Here is a 16,310-nt window from a genome sequence, read left to right on the forward strand (position 1 = left end):
CCGGTGGTTGAGTGTGGTGTTGTCCAGTATGCCCATAGGACTTGCGGGAGCTCTTCGGCCCAAGATCCCTTGGCGTCCTGTAGTCTCTGTTTTAACCCGGCCAGTATGACTTTGTTGGCGGCTTCCGCCTGTCCATTGGCTTGTGGGTGCTCTACAGAGGTGAACTGGTGCTTGATTTTCAAATTGGCTACCAGGTTTCTGAAGCCGTGTCGGTGAACTGAGTGCCATTGTCAGTGATAATGGAGTATGGGACCTCAAACCTTGTGACAATGTTTTTGTACAAGAACTTTCGACTTCTTTGGGCGGTGGCAGTGGCTAAAGGTTCAGCCTCGATCCATTTTGTGAAATAGTCTATTTCTACAATGAAGAACTTGACTTGCCCTGATCCTTGAGGGAAAGGTCCGAGGAGGTCGAGCCCCCACTTTGCGAATGGCCAGCGTAAAGTGACACAAATGAGTTCTTCGGGTGGCGGTGTGAAAGTTGGCGTGCTTTTGACATGGGGGGCATGTTTTGACGAACTCTGTTGCTTCTTTTTGCAAGGTCGGCCAGTAAAAACCAGCTTGGAGTACCTTTTTGGAAAGAGCTCGCGCCCCGAGGTGGTTGCTGCACATGCCACTGTGGATTTCCTCAAGAATTTCCCTCGTAGCAGAGGTCGGGACGCATTTTAGGAGAGGTGTAGAGATTCCTCTCCTGTAAAGGACGTCGTGCATTATGGTGTAGTACTGCACTTCTCGTACTAGTCTTTTTGCCTCTTTTTTGTCTACGGGAAGTATTTCAGACTTGAGATAGCTGACTATGGGAGTCATCCAGCCTTGGTCCTGGTCTGATATGCTTAAGACCTTTTTTTCTTCCGAGGTTGACAGATTTTGTAGTGTTTCTTGGATGAGGCTTCTATTGTTGTCCCCAGGTTTGGTGTTGGCTAGTTTCGAAAGTACATCAGCTCGGGCATTTTGTTTCCGAGGTATATATCGGATCTCATATCCCATGAATTTGCTGAGCTGTTCTCTGGTTTTATCTAGGTATTTCTTCATGGTAGGATCCTTAGCCTGGTAGCTCCCTTCTATTTGCGAGGTGACTACCTGTGAGTTGCTGAAAATGGTAAGCTTTTGAGCGCCGACCTCCCTAGCCAGCTTCAAACTTGCCACTAGGGCTTTGTACTCGGCTTGGTTATTTGAGGCGGGAAACTCGAACTTTAAGGAGAGCTCAAGTTGAGTTCCTTGATTACTTTCTACGATTATTCTGGCTCCACTTCCAGCTTTGTTTGATGAACCGTCGACGTAGAGGTTCCAGCCAGTGGGAGTGTCTGGGGTGTCGGTATATTCTGCAACGAAGTTGGCCAGATATTGGGACTTGATGGCTGTCCGAGCTTCGTACTTGAGATTGAACTCAGACAACTCGACTGTCCATTGGAGAATTCTTTCAGCTAAGTCTTTTTTCTGTAGAATACTTTTTATAGGTTAATTGGTCCGTACTCTGATAGTGTGAGCTTAAAAATATGGCCAGAGTCATCGAGAAGTGAGTATAAGGGCGTAGGCGAACTTTTCTATCTTTTGATAGTTTAGTTCAGCCCCTTGTAGAGCCTTACTGATGAAGTAGATGGGTTGTTGCCCATTTTCATCTTCTTTAACTAGTGCTGAAGCTATTGCCCGACTTCCTATGGCGAGGTATAGAATTAGTTCTTCACATTCCCTGGGTCGGATTAGGATGGATGGTCGCCCCAGGAATGTCTTGAAGTCTTGGAAAGCTTTTTCACATTCTGGGATCCATTCAAACCTCTTTCTTTTCCTTAGTGTTGCGTAGAAAGGGAGAGATCTTAATGCCGATCCAGCTAGGAATCTAGATAGAGCCGCTAGTCTTCCGTTGAGCTGCTGGACCTCCTTCATACAGGTCGGGATTTTCATGCTAAGTATGGTCTGGCATTTATCAGGGTTAGCTTCAATCCCTCGTTGAGTGAGCATGAAGCCTAGGAATTTGCCAGCTTCTACTGCAAAAGTGCACTTTGTGGGGTTAAGTCTCATCTCATGCTTTCTTATGGTGTTGAATACTTCAGTGAGGTCGGATAACAACGTTTCTTCTCTTTGTGTCTTTACCAGCGTGTCGTCTACATAAACCTCCATCAGCTTTCCAATGTGCTTGGCGAACACTTTGTTAATCAATCTTTGATATGTAGCCCCTGCGTTCTTGAGTCCGAAAGACATGACTACGTAGCAGTAGTTTGCTCTTGGGGTTAGGAATGAGGTTTTCTCCTGGTCGGGTTGATACATCGGGATTTGGTTGTATCCCAAGTAAGCGTCCATGAAGGAGAGGTACTTGTATCCCGATGAAGTGTCGACTAGTGTGTTTATATTCGGGAGTGGGTAAGGATCTTTTGGGCAGGCTTTGTTGAGGTAAATGTAATCAGTGCACATCCGCCACTTCCCATTTGACTTTTTGACCACTACTACATTGGCTAGCCATAATGGATATTTTACCTCCCTTATGAACCCTGCCTCCAACAAGGCTTGTACCTGTTCCTCTACGGCTTGCGACCTCTCTGGACCAAGATTCCTACGCTTCTGTTGTGCTGGCAAAGACCCAGGATATACGGCTAACTTATGACACATTAGTCCGGGATCGATACCGGGCATGTCGGCAGCCTTCCATGCAAAAAGGTCGGAATTATCCTTTAGGAGCTTTGTTAGCAGCTCCTTTAGGTCTTCATTTAGATACGCCCCTATGTTTGTTATTTTGTCTTGAGTGTCTCCGATTTGAACTTCTTGGGTCTCACCTTCTGGCTGAGGACGGAGTTCTTCGCGAGCTCAGATTCCTCCGAGTTCTACAGTATTGGTTTCTTTTCCTCTGGGGTCACCTTTAAGGTGCAGACTTTCGTTGTAACAGCGTTGTGCGAGCTTTTGGTCTCCCTTTATGGTGGCGATCCCTTCTGGATTCGGGAACTTCATGCATAGGTGTGGAGCGGAAACCACCACGGCGAGCTGGTTTAGCGTTGTCCGACCTATGAGGGCGTTGTATGCCAAGCTCACATTGACTACAATGTAGTCCATGCTCAGTGTTCTTGACCGTGTTCCTTTCCCAAATGTTGTGTGCAGTGGGATGTACCCAAGAGGTTGGATTGGGGCGTCTCCGAGTCCAAACAAACTATTTGGATATGCTCTGAGTTCTTTCTCTTGTAGGCCGAGCTTGTCGAAGGCGGATTTGAACAGGATATCAGCGGAGCATCCTTGATCTACCAACGTTCGATGGAGATTGGTGTTGGCGAGTATAATGGTAATAACCATGGGTCATCATGCCCAGGGATGATGCCTGTGGCGTCTTCTTGAGTGAAGGTAATAGTGGGGAGGTCGGGTGACCTGTCCTCTTCTTCAACATGATACACATCTTTAAGGTGTCTTTTGCGGGATGACTTAGAGATCCCTCCTCCTGTGAATCTTCCATTTTTCATATGAACATGTCTCTCAGGGGTGTGAGGGGACGTTCAAATCGTCCGACCTCTTCATCCCTTCTTCTCTTTTTTGGTTCATCCGCTCTATTGGCTAAGAATCGATCTAGTCACCCTTCCCGTGCCAATTTTTCTATGACATTCTTTAGGTCGTAGCATTCATTGGTAGGATGCCCGTATATTCAGTGGTATTCGCAATACTCTGTCCGACTTCCCCCTCTCTTGTGTTTAATCGGGCAAGAAGGTGGGATCTTCTCAGTGTTGCATATCTCCCGGTAAACATCCACAAGAGACACCCGAAGAGGGGGTGTAGTTGTGGTACTTTCTGGGTTTCTCAGTAGGTTGCTCTTCTTTTTTCCTGGACTCTTTATCCTTGTCCCGAGGTGGGTAGGAGAATCCAGTCTTTGAGGTTTTTCCTAATCGAGAGTTCTCTTCCATATTAATGTATTTTTCCGCCCGTTCTTTAACCTCGTTGAGAGATGTTGGATGCTTTTTGGATATGGAATGACTAAAAGGTCCTTCATGTAGGCCATTGATGAGACTCATGATAGCTGCTTCTGTTGGAAGATTTTGTATGTCCAGGCATGCTTTATTGAATCTCTCCATATAACTGCGGAGGCTTTTCAGATCTCCGGCTTAATCCCTAGCAGGCTTGGAGCATGCTTGGCTTTGTCTTTCTGGATGGAGAATCTAGCTAAGAATTTCTTGGCGAGGTCATCAAAGCTTGTTATCGACCTTGGCGGCAAGCTGTCGAACCATTTTATTGCCATCTTGGTCAAAGTGGTCAGGAAGGCTTTGCAACGGATTTCATCTGAGGCATCCGTGAGAGACATCCGACTTCTAAAATTGCTGAGATGATGACTCGGATCAGACGTACCGTCGTACGGGGTCATATCGAAAGCTTTGAAGTCTTTTGGGACTTTAGCTTTCATGATCTCTTTTGTAAACGGGTCTTGGTCCTTGTGGGGGCTATCTTCATGACTGGATCAAGTAGTCTTAGTTTTGAGGTCGCTTCGAGCTTTAGGAGCTTGTCCTCCAGCTCTCAACGCTGTCTTGTTTCTCTCCGGAGATCTCTCTCAGCCTCTCGCTGACGTTCAACCTCTTGTTCAAGCTGTTTGAGGCGATCCTGCTGCTCACGGATGGCATCTAAGATTTCTGTGTTTTGAGGTTGTTTGTCTCCCTTGGATTGGTGTGTGTTTTTTGGGAGTTAGTGTGGCATCTGTGTTCTTGAGTGGCGTTCCTTCTTCTAATCTGGAGTTAAGGTCATTGGCAGGATTGTTTGCCATGTTGATGGGATGACATCCAGGTTCCTGGCAACGGCGCCAATATTCCGAGGGTTACCTGAAACTGAAAGTCGATCTCGGATGAGATCTTCTGGCATGGTCGGAGCAGTTGTGTCCGACTTGATGGATCTTGAGGTGCTGCTGATCCTTGGTCACCGGAGGGTGGTGGTACCTGCAAGAGACTCTGATGCTTAAGTTAGCACGGGCTTTAAGCATGTTTTTTGTAGAATTTGGAGTATGAATTATACCTGGGTGCTCCAGTGTATTTATAATAATGCTTGATGATCTTCCTTTGAGATAAGTTGTTATATTATCTTATCTTTTAGGGATGAGATCATATCTTTGTGTCAATCGCCTTCTAGTGGTCGGCGGTTCCTTGCCTCTGAGCCTTCTTGGGCCTCAGTGCGTTTGTCTGAGCTCTTTAGCGAAGAGGTCGGCGATGTGCCAACCTTTCATGAGGTCGGTCCCTTTGTCATCCTCGGACTCGGCCTTGGAACTCGGACCGGTGTATGAACAATAACCATAAGACTCCATTCTCACCTTCTGCATGTCACCAATGTATTAGTTGGTCAAACTAAGACTTGGTTTGGTAAAACTTCTTGAAGAGGTATTTGTATTTTTTAAAAGCACAAACTTTTTATTTTATCTTTAGTAAATAAAAAAGACTATGTATTTGTGCTTGCAGTTTTTGAAATATCGGAGTACTTTTGAAAGTAATTAAGGTGGACATTTTTAAAGTTGGCATGTCCTTTTCAAAATTTAAAAGTCTAATATAAACTCATATATTAACTAATTTTTAAATTTAATATTTAAATTTATGTCTTTTATAGTATTTTTAAATTTTAAAAATTATTTTACCAAATGAAATTATTGTTGCTTGTGTTTATTAAAAATTATTTTTAATTTAATTTATCAAACATAAATGCTACACTTTTTAAAAAGCTATCTTTTAAAAATTAGCATTTATAAGTTATTTTTAAAAAGTAAAAGTTTTACTAAACTACAAAAATTATTTTAGATATGGAGAAAATAATGGTGTTTTGTTTAAATATGGGTGTTTGGAGTGTTTTACAGAGTTGTAGAGGTGTCAGAAAAGCAGTCCAACACGCAGGTTACGTGTTGCTCAACACGCAGATAATGTGTTGCCTGCTGTTTCCATCCAAGAGGCAACCTTGGTGTATAAAAACGAAGGAAGAGTGGGACTAGGCTGCTTATCATCTTCGTTCTCCTTCACTATCACCATACACCATACATTCTCAGCTCATCAAGCCAAGGTGCATTGATCAGTGGTCCCAAAGACGCGAATACCACGTGTCAACATCCAGGCAGCACGCAGGCTGCGTGTTGAGCTCGCCTCGCCACGTGTCGTCCATGCACGCAGCAAAAAATCTACGTGTTGCCGCGTGTCTCCCAGCAAGCGGCAGACCCCGCACCGGGAACAACAATCATTTATAGTGAGGGTTGAGGGTTGGTGGCGCGGGTGTATAAAAGGGTGGTAGGGCTGGGGTTGCTTTCATTCTTTTCTGTTGAGAGTTACAAAGGAGTGGTGGGGTTTGGGGTTTTTGAATGTTTTGAATTAGTTTTAAGGTTGAGAGTGAGTGAGATTACTATATTTATAATGGTACGTAATTATACTTCTCCTGAAGATCATGTTATCAATTATCTGGCACATCCTAATTATGTAAGTTTGTTATTTTTTATAAATTTATTAGTATTTACTTGGTTAAAATTAGTTTAATAGTTTGTTATTATTTATTTGGATAATATTATTCTAAATGTACTATTAAATATTAATATACATAAATAATATAATTAATACTAATTTTTTTCGAAATTAATTTTATACAGGTTTTTTTTTCTATTCTTGAATTGTTAGTATGTATATATTTTTTTATTATTTATTGAAATATGATATTTTTTATTTTTAATAATTATTAAAATTAATGAATATTATTCTTTTTATTCTTTATTAGAATATTAAAATTAAATTAATATTCTGGTTATTGGTATATTATGTAAATTTTAATGATTACAGTCTCCTCTTTGGCAACACAAGCCATACCAGTTGACATGCATTGCTATACTCTTCGGGAAGTACAGCACCATGATTGGCACAGGATTTATGATGAATGGATACAATAATGGGATAACCACCGCAACAATTGTTTGCGTGATCGGGGTCTGCAACCAATTGTCGACTTCACCCCGTCTGCCGATTACCGGAGTTGGTACATTGGATTATACGGGATGTTCCTGAGGCTATCGGATGTCATTCCTCAGCATCCACCACAGTAGCCACCACAGTATCCACCCCATCAGCCATTCCAGCATCCACTTCAGCAGCCAGCACAACCTTATGCAGTGTTTCAGCCGTTTCCTTATCATTGCCCACAGCTATCTCAGCACGACAGATCGGATCATGGGCAGTCCAGCCATCACAGCATGCAGCATAGACATCAGTCTCATCGCAGATCACATCACAGCCAGCACGGCCAGCACAACCAGGCGACCATCACAGCCATCACAGTAATCTTGGATTCCAACTGTCAGACATTCCCCCATTCTCACCACAGACATTTGGGGACTACGATATCATCCGTCGATTCCTTGACAATGGTAGTCCTGTTCTTGATGATGCTTACATTCCAACCATCCCATCATAGCAGTCCTCACAATCCCACCGGACATCGGTCGACAGTTCATCTCATCGACACTGTCCACTTGCTACACTTGATAGTCGAGCCAGTGTATGCATCGAGTCGCACATTCGGATCGATCGGGGTCGTATGAATGCATCACAGCAGGCTCCCATCAGTCTAGACTTGAATGAGCCGACACAAAAACATGTTGGTGAGTATATCCCCGGTCCTTCCACCCCGACAGGTGGGTTAGGTCCAGTAGAGGGACAGGAAGAGGCAGCTGGGTCCAGTCCAGTAGAGGGACACACAGATAGAGGTGGGTCCAGTCCGACAGAGGGACAGACAGTTGGTCAGGGCTATCAGTACAACATACGGACAGATGTCCATCCACCAACCAGGTTTACACCATCAAGTGTTAAAGGGATAGCAAACAAGGCATTGGGGTTTTCAAGAAGAAGCCGTAAGCTGTTAGTCAAACTTTGTTTATTTCATCGTTGTATTTGTTGTATTAATTTTTTAAATTAGTCGAACTTTGTTTACTTCATTGTTGTATTTCTTGTTTTAGTTTAAGGTTTCATCGAAGTTTGTTTATTTCATCGTTGTATTTCTTGTTTTAATTTTCAATTTGTCGAACTTTGTTTAACTTCCCATTAGTTGAACTTTGTTTAACTTCATCGTTCTATTTGTTTTATTAACTTTCATTTTGAGTTAAACTTATAATTGAATGCATTATCTCAAATACATTAACTTAAAATTACATAGATATTGAAATTCATAATTGAACTACATTAAATGAAAATAACTACATTGAAATTCAGCATTGAAATACATTGACACAAATTATATAGAGATTAAAAATACTACGACTATGACCCTACAAACCACCACTGAAAACAACCCTACGAGCCACCACTACCACCAACCCCACCTGGTCCAGCACGTTGAGGACATCTACTGCGACTATGACCCTATCTCCCGCAAAGATGACATACCCGGGGACCAGGCATTTTCCGTGAATCCATTTCATTCAGATAGCGAGTCGATTTGGGACGACCCTTTGACTTTCGTCTCAAGGCAGAATTTGTGGCTATCGTCGGTCCCGAGTAATCAGGCCATGTCTCCATGTCGCCCAACGGGACAAACTTAACTATGTAGACCTTCCGAATCTCTGACATCTTGTATACATCGGTGACATACATCTGCCAATCCAGTTGCCGATTAACACAGCATGCAATAACATGGTGACATGGTAGTTGTTCCACCTGAAAATGACTATAGTCGCACCTCCGTCGCACAAAAACAACAACTAACACTTTTCCACTAGGCATTTTCCGCACCTCAAATACCTCGTTTCTTCTATCAAACTGGTGAACAACGATGTTACCTGCACGCTGCATGTTTGCATATATTCGATGAGTGGCAAACTCAAAGAAAGTATATCCAGCACGCTTGTGCTGGTAAGCCTCAGTACTCTTCCGCGTAAACAACGCATTCAACCGATAATATGTTGCTCGGACTAGCGCTAATATAGAAAGATTTCGAGCACTCTTCCACACCGAATTAATGCACTCGACAAGGTTCGTCGGCATGTGACCCCATCGATGTCCCTCGTCAAATGCCAACACCCCACACCTTCGCTACAATTTACTACGGCCCGGATTTACTCATGACGATTGGAGATTATCCCCACGCCGTCTTTTCTTACAACATGTGTTCGTAAATTACTGAGAAAAAAGTGTCATGCATCAACAGTCTCGCCCTCTACAATGGCAACAGCAATCGGTACAATGTTTTTATTCCTATCTTGCACAACTGCAACCAAAAGGTAGCCTTTATATTTTCCGTAGGTGGGTCCCATCAACCTGAACAAGCGGTTTGCAATATTTAAAAGCTCTTATGCATAGATTGAAACTTCAGAATACCCGATGAAGTATCCTAACACCGTCCACCTCTTGACTCCCATTATACAAGGGTCGTGTTTCTATTTGGACTTGTGAACCAGACATCTTCTGAACCATTACCAAGAACCACAACGGAAAATCTTGGTAAGATTTTTCCAATCCACTGAAAACCTTGGCTATCGACTTCTGCTTTGCCAGCCAAGCCTTCCGGTAACTAATAGTGTAGTTGAATCTTGCCTGGACTTCCGTAATTATAGATTTGACCTTTATGGATGGGTTGGATTCAACCAACGGCTTCATAGCCTCAGCAATCATGCCCGAGTCTAACTTGGACTGATCCTGTGAGATCGTTCTCATGGAACAGGTGTGCCTCCCATTGTATCTCTGAATCTCCCAACAGGCTTTCTTCTGTATCAAGCTGGCTCGGATCAACCAGTCGCACCCACGTCTGTAAGTCTTGCACTTTGCATAGAACATCTGTGGCTCGGATTCATAAACAACGTAATTGACTCATCTAGAGATAGTGTAACTCTGAATTTCTGCAATGACTGATTTTCTTGAAGCGTATTCCATTCCGATTCTAAACTCCCCATCCTCAGAATCAGCAACACCTACAAGAAAACAAATTTGTCGCTCATCGATCTGCTAAAACAAAATCAACATACTACCGTTCACGTACCTATGTTTACATATTCAGGAAACTCCGATGTATGCATGGCGTCAAGATCCAAGCTACGCATAAAAGGTGGAACATCCATCGATTGACTAACTGCGGCTGGAGCCACTACAGTTTTCACCACTACCTCACCTCCCTCATCTCCATCCTCGTCCTCATCACCGGCTTCGTACGTAGCTTCGAACTCCTCATCCTATCATTGTTCATTCCCAAGCACGCCTCAGCTCTGTCATCTTGTACATCTGGGTCATGTTGAACTTCATCTGTAGCAATATGCTCAAACTCAACATGTAACTCAACCCTCGGGTGTTGCACCTGAGTTTGCTGGTGAATATAAAACATCCGCTAAATACTTATTTCGTCGATGATTGGTATAATCTCAAACTGTATAAGGCCGCCAAATATGATGACCGGACTCCTGTAGAGAATGTTGGTCACCCTCTTCACAATATCAGCCTCTATGCTTTGATAGAGCCGGTACTGTAGTTTCGTGAATGTTATAGTGCACGGAACTACAAACGAAAATATATTCTCACACGCAAAACTCACACCCTCATACGTATTTCGTACGACCTCACCGTTGTAGTAAACCACTAAATTTCCAGTGCCCTCCATCGTACTGGCCCAGGAGGAAAACACTTCTATCAAAATAAAGCAAAATGGTTACGAGTTTTGGTTTTTATAGACAGAAGACTCAACTCGCAGGCTATGTGTTGCAATGCCATCTAACCAGCGTCTGCCACGTGTACAACACGTTACCTGCATGTTGAAATGCCCTGCAACCAGCTTCTGCCATGTGTGCAAGACGTTACCTGCGTGTTGCGTGTGATTTTGCCACGTGTCCAACACGTTGGTTGCATGCTGACTCAGCACGTTACCTTGTGTGTTGTGCCTGCAATGCCTCCAACGTCCACCCGCTTGTATATACACCAAAAACCTCCATTTCCAGGTAAAGCACACCTCTAAAATCCATATTAAAATTCTTTAGCCACTAAACTAAGACTAAGCCACTGAAAGCTAACAACATGCTAGTAACCACAGTCTCTACCTTTTTTTGTTTGGAAAAAACTATCATTTGTACCCATGAACTTTACAAACGCTGACAAAAGTACCTATAGAAGATGAAAAGTGACTTTGTACCCATGAAAGGCTGGGTCCGTTTGTCAATAGTACCCAGACGTTATTAACTCGTTTGCTCCGTTAACTTAAAGGCCAACATGGCACATTAAGTGCTTACCTAACTATGAGACAGCAATCTGACATTAATGCCCATGATTATTAATATATTTGATATCTGTGACATTGGATTTAATACAAATTTGACAAAACAAGACATATAAATGTCGTGAATTCACAAAGCTAGCCAGAAATCTGGTATTGTACACTAAATAACGAAAATGTGACAAGAAAATAGAACTAAATAAAAGACGTTCATTCCATATGCTATAATAAACCTTGAAATAATTTCAACAAAAGCATTTATCAACAAAAGTTTCAAAACAAGTCTATGAATTTGACGTGAAAGTAACAAATCCAAATTACCTAAAAGTATCAATACAAACCATGAACGTGAAAGTATCAGGTAGTGCAATATAAATACTAGGCATAAGTTACAAGAAAAACCATAGTATCAGAGTTTTAAAGCTCTCATTACAGTGAGTCCTTGATAAAAAAAAAAAGAAAGTCACACTAGAAAATCCTATTTGTTAGGTGCGGAGTTGCTGCTGCCACTAGAACCCCATTGTTGTTGCCACTTGAAGATGTTCCAGTTGGTAGGCAGAACCAAGGTACTGGCCATTGATGAGCGGATAATTTATACGCTTTTTGGCATTGTTTTTAGTATGTTTTTAGTATATTTTAGTTAGTTTTTATTATGTTTTTATTAGTTTTTAAATAAAAATCACTCTTCTGGACTTTACTATGAGTTTGTGTATTTTTCTGTGATTTCAGGTATTTTCTGGCTGAAATTGAGGGACCTGAGCAAAAATCTGATTCAGAGGCTGAAAAAGGACTGCAGATGCTGTTGGATTCTGACCTCCCTGCACTCAAAGTGGATTTTCTGGAGCTATAAAAGCCCAATTGGCGCGCTTTTAATTGCGTTGGAAAGTAGACATCCTGGGCTTTCCAGCAATATATAATAGTCCATACTTTGCCTGCGATTTGAAGGCCTAAACAGGTGTTCCAAGTCAGCCCAAGAATTCTGGCGTTTAACTCCAAAACTGGCACAAAAGCTGGAGTTAAACGCCCAAACTGGCACAAAAGCTGGTGTTTAACTCCAAGAAAAGTCTCTACACGAAAATGCTTCAATGCTCAGCCCAAGCACACACCAAGTGGGCCCGGAAGAAGATTTCTGCATTAATTACTGATTTCTGCAACCCTAGGCTACTAGTTCTCTATAAATAGGACCTTTTGCTATTGTATTTGAAGACTTTTTACACACATCTTAGGATGTTTAGTCCTTAGACCTTTGAGGCTGGCCATTCGGCCATGCTTACACTATTTGTTCTTATGTATTCTCAACGGTGGAATTTCTACACACCATAGATTAAGGTGTAGAGCTCTGCTGTTCTTCATGAATTAATACAAGTACTATTGTTTTTCTATTCAATTCAAGTCTATTTCTTCTCCAAGATATTCATTCGTTCTTCAACTTGATGAATGTGATGATCCGTGACACTCATCATCATTCTCACCTATGAACATGTGCCTGACAACCACCTCTGTTCTACTAGCAATGGCTTGAATGCGTATCTCTTGGGTTTCTAATCTAAGATTGGAACCTTCGTGGTATAGGCTAGAATTATTGGCGGCCATTCCTGAGATCCGAAAAGTCTAAACCTTGTCTGTGGTATTCCGAGTAGGATCTGGGAAGGGATGACTGTGACGAGCTTCAAACTCGCGATTGTGGGGCGTGTGACAGACGCAAAAGGATCAATGGATCCTATTCCGACATGATCGAGAATCGACAGCTGATTAGCCAATCTTGTGACAAAGCATCAGGACCATTTTCACTGAGAGGACGGGATGTAGCCATTGACAACGGTGATGTCCAACATAAAACTTGCCATGGAAAGGAGTATGAATGATTGGAAGAAGGCAATAGGAAAGCAGAGGTTCAGGGGGAACAAAGCATCTTCATACGCTTATCTGAAATCCACCAATGAATTACATAAGTATCTCTATCTTTATTTTATGTTTATTTTCATCACCTTAAACTCCATAACCACTTGAATCCGCCTAACTAAGATTTACAAGATGACCATAGCTTGCTTCAAGCCGACAATCTCCGTAGGATCGACCCTTACTCACGTAAGGTTTATTACTTGGACGACCCAGCGCACTTGCTGGTTAGTTGTGCGGAATTGTGACAAAGTGTGATTCACGTTTGAGAGCTCCAAGTCTTTGGTGCCATTCTTGATGATCACAATTTCGTGCACCAAGTTTTTGGCGCCGTTGCCGGGGATTGTTCGAGTTTGGACAACTGACGGTTCATCTTGTTGCTTAGATTAGGTGCTTTTCAGAATTTTTAAGAATGAATTCTAGAGTTTCATGATGATTTGTTGAAGTCTGGCTGGCTGAGAAGCCATGTCTAATCTTTTGGACCGAGGTTTCAACTTATCATCACAAGAGCTTGTTGATTTCTATCAATTTTGCTGTTGTTAGCAATGATCTGCTAAAGCTTGGCTGGCCATTGGCCATGTCTAGTGTTTTGGACTGGAGCTTTCATTGAAAGCTTGGCTAGCTAGTAAGCCATGTCTAATTCCTGGACCGGAGTCTTAGACTAGCATTGCAATGATTCCTGAAATTCTTATTAAAAATTTTGAATCCCTTCTATTTTCTTTTTCACTCAAGTTTCGAAAATCACAAAAAAATTTATAAAACCATAAAAATAAAAAAAAATATTTTATGTTCTTGTTTGAGTCTAGTATCAATTTTTAAGTTTGGTGTCAATTGCATGTTTCTGTTCTTCTTGCATTTTTCGAATTCATGCATGTTCTTCATTGATCTTCAAGTTGTTCTTGATGATTTCATTGCTCTGATCTTTAAATTCTCTTGTTTTGTGTGTTTTATTATTTCTCATATGCATTCTCAAATTAGTGTCTCCTATATGAAAATTTCTAAGTTTGGTGTCTTGCATGCATTGTTCATTTGATCATTAGTTGCATTTTTTGTTATTTCTCATCATCAAAAATTCAAAAATATTTTTAAACTATGTCTTCTCAAGTCAATAATACAGAGAATTGAAGATTCAGAACATTCAGTAGAGGAATCAAACAGAAAAAGCTGGGCGTTCAAAACGCCCAATGAAGAAGGAAAACTGGCGTTTAAACGCCAGCCAGGGTACCTGGCTGGGTGTTTAACGCCCAAAAAGGTAGAGATTTGGGCGTTAAACGCCAGAATGGGCACCATTCTGAGCGTTTAACGCCATGATGACACTAGAGGGAAGATTTTGTTTTTAATTCACATTTTTTTCAAGTTTTCATAATTTTTCAAAATCAAATCTTTTTCAAATCATATCTTTTCAATCATATCTCTTTCAAAATCAATTTCTTTCCATTTTATATTTATTTTTACTATTTTCAAAAATCCTTGCTTCAATTCAAGATTTACTTCAAATTTTCAAGTTATTACTTGCCTATTAAGAAAGGATCAAATTTTGAATTTTAGAATCATATCTTTTAATTTCTTATTAGTCAAGTAATTAACTTTAATTTTAAAAACTTTCTTTTTCTAAATTGATTTTCAATCATATCTTTTCAAACATATCTTTTCAATCACATCTTTTTCAAAATTAATTTTTTTTCAATCATATCTTTTTCTAATTTCAAAATCTTTTTCAAAAATCACTTTATTTCTTTCCCAATCTCAGTTTTCGAAAATCTCAATCAAATTTTCAAATTTCTTTTTAAAATCTCTTAATTAATTTCAAAAATTTCTTCCCCTCTTCTCACATCCTTCTATTTAAGGGACTAAGACTCCTCATCAAGGTGCAATTCGAACTCTGTCCCTCTTGATAAGTTCGAATTCCCTCTTCTCCACCTCCTCCTTCTATTCTTCTTTTCCTCTGACACTTCAAGGAATCTCTATACTGTGACATAGAGGATTCCATAATTTCTTGTTCTCTTCTCTTTCATATGAGCAGGAACAAAGATAAAGGCATACTTGTTCAAGATGATCCTGAACCTGAAAGGATCTTGAAGAGAAAGCTAAGAGAAGCTAAAGAACAATTCTCTTTAGAGGGCCTAACAGAGCTCTTCAAAGAAGAAGAAACCATGGCAGCCGAAAACAACAATGCCAACAATGCAAGGAAGGTGCTTGGTGACTTTACTGCACCTACTCCTGATTTCTATGGGAGAAGCATCTCTATCCCTGCCATTGGAGCAAACAACTTTGAGCTTAAGCCTCAATTAGTTTCTCTAATGCAACAGAATTGCAAGTTTCATGGACTTCCATTGGAAGATCCTCATCAGTTCTTAGCTGAGTTCTTGTAAATCTGTGACACTGTCAAGACCAATGGGGTTGACCCTGAAGTCTACAGACTCATGCTTTTTCCTTTTGCTGTAAGAGACAGAGCTAGGACATGGTTGGATTCACAACCTAAAGAAAGCCTGAACTCTTGGGAAAAGCTAGTCAATACCTTCTTGGCAAAGTTTTTTCCACCTCAAAAATTGAGTAAGCTTAGAGTGGAAGTCCAAACCTTCAGACAGAAGGATGGTGAGTCCTTCTATGAAGCTTGGGAGAGATACAAGCAATTGATCAGAAGGTGCCCTTCTAACATGCTTTCAGAATGGAGCATCATAGGAATCTTCTATGATGGTCTGACTGAACTATCCAAGATGTCATTGGATAGCTCTGCTGGAGGATCTCTTCATCTGAAGAAGACGCCTGCAGAAGCTCAAGAACTCATTGAAATGGTTGCAAATAACTAATTCATGTACATCTCTGAAAGGAATCCTGTGAATAATGGGACAACTCAAAAGAAATGAGTCCTTGAGATTGATACTCTGAATGGCATATTGGCTCAGAATAAAATATTGACCCAACAAGTCAATATGATTTCTCAGAGTCTGTCTGAAATGCAAGCAGCAATAGGCAGTACTAAGGAAGCATCTTCTGAGGAAGAAGCTTATGATCCTGAGAACCCAACAATGGAAGAGGTGAATTACATGGGAGAACTATATGGAAACACCTATAATCCTTCATGGAGAAATCATCCAAATCTCTCATGGAAGGATCAACAGAAACCTCAACAAGGTTTCAACAACAACAATGGTGGAAGAAACAGGTTTAGCAATGGCAAGCCTTTTCCCTCATCTTCTCAGCAACAGACAGAGAATTCTAAGCAGAGCCACTCTGACTTAGCAACCATTGTCT

The 16,310-nt window shown here is 41.3% G+C and overlaps 1 protein-coding gene and 1 non-coding gene across 2 annotated transcripts; both read right to left on the reverse strand.

Moving 5' to 3' along the window:
* Positions 1–6,988: 6,988 nt before the first annotated feature.
* On the reverse strand, positions 6,989–8,947 carry LOC148550532 (uncharacterized). Its single transcript, XM_088494528.1, has 2 exons — positions 8,351–8,947; positions 6,989–7,180 (listed from the first exon to the last, which is right to left on the reverse strand). The coding sequence occupies exons 1-2, from the start codon at positions 8,945–8,947 to the stop codon at positions 6,989–6,991; spliced, it is 789 nt and encodes a 262-aa protein (XP_088350654.1).
* Positions 8,948–15,610: 6,663 nt separating this feature from the next.
* Positions 15,611–15,718, reverse strand: LOC148550533 (small nucleolar RNA R71). The gene has a single exon (XR_015892648.1). It is a non-coding gene; the product is annotated as a small nucleolar RNA R71 (small nucleolar RNA).
* Positions 15,719–16,310: the final 592 nt, after the last annotated feature.

Source organism: Arachis ipaensis, chromosome B7 (assembly GCF_059453495.1).
Source record: "Arachis ipaensis isolate K30076 ecotype BB chromosome B7, ASM5945349v1, whole genome shotgun sequence".
Classification (NCBI taxonomy): domain Eukaryota; kingdom Viridiplantae; phylum Streptophyta; class Magnoliopsida; order Fabales; family Fabaceae; genus Arachis; species Arachis ipaensis.

What these genes read in the sequence shown, in the direction of transcription:
- LOC148550532 (XM_088494528.1), bottom strand. Translation starts at nt 8,947, where the DNA reads ATGCCGACGAACCTTGTCGAGTGCATTAATTCGGTGTGGAAGAGTGCT. An exon ending in GGAAAATGCCTGGTCCCCGG is followed by an intron (nt 7,181 to 8,350) that starts GTATGTCATCTT and finishes ATCTGCGATGAG; the next exon opens with ACTGATGTCTATGCTGCATG.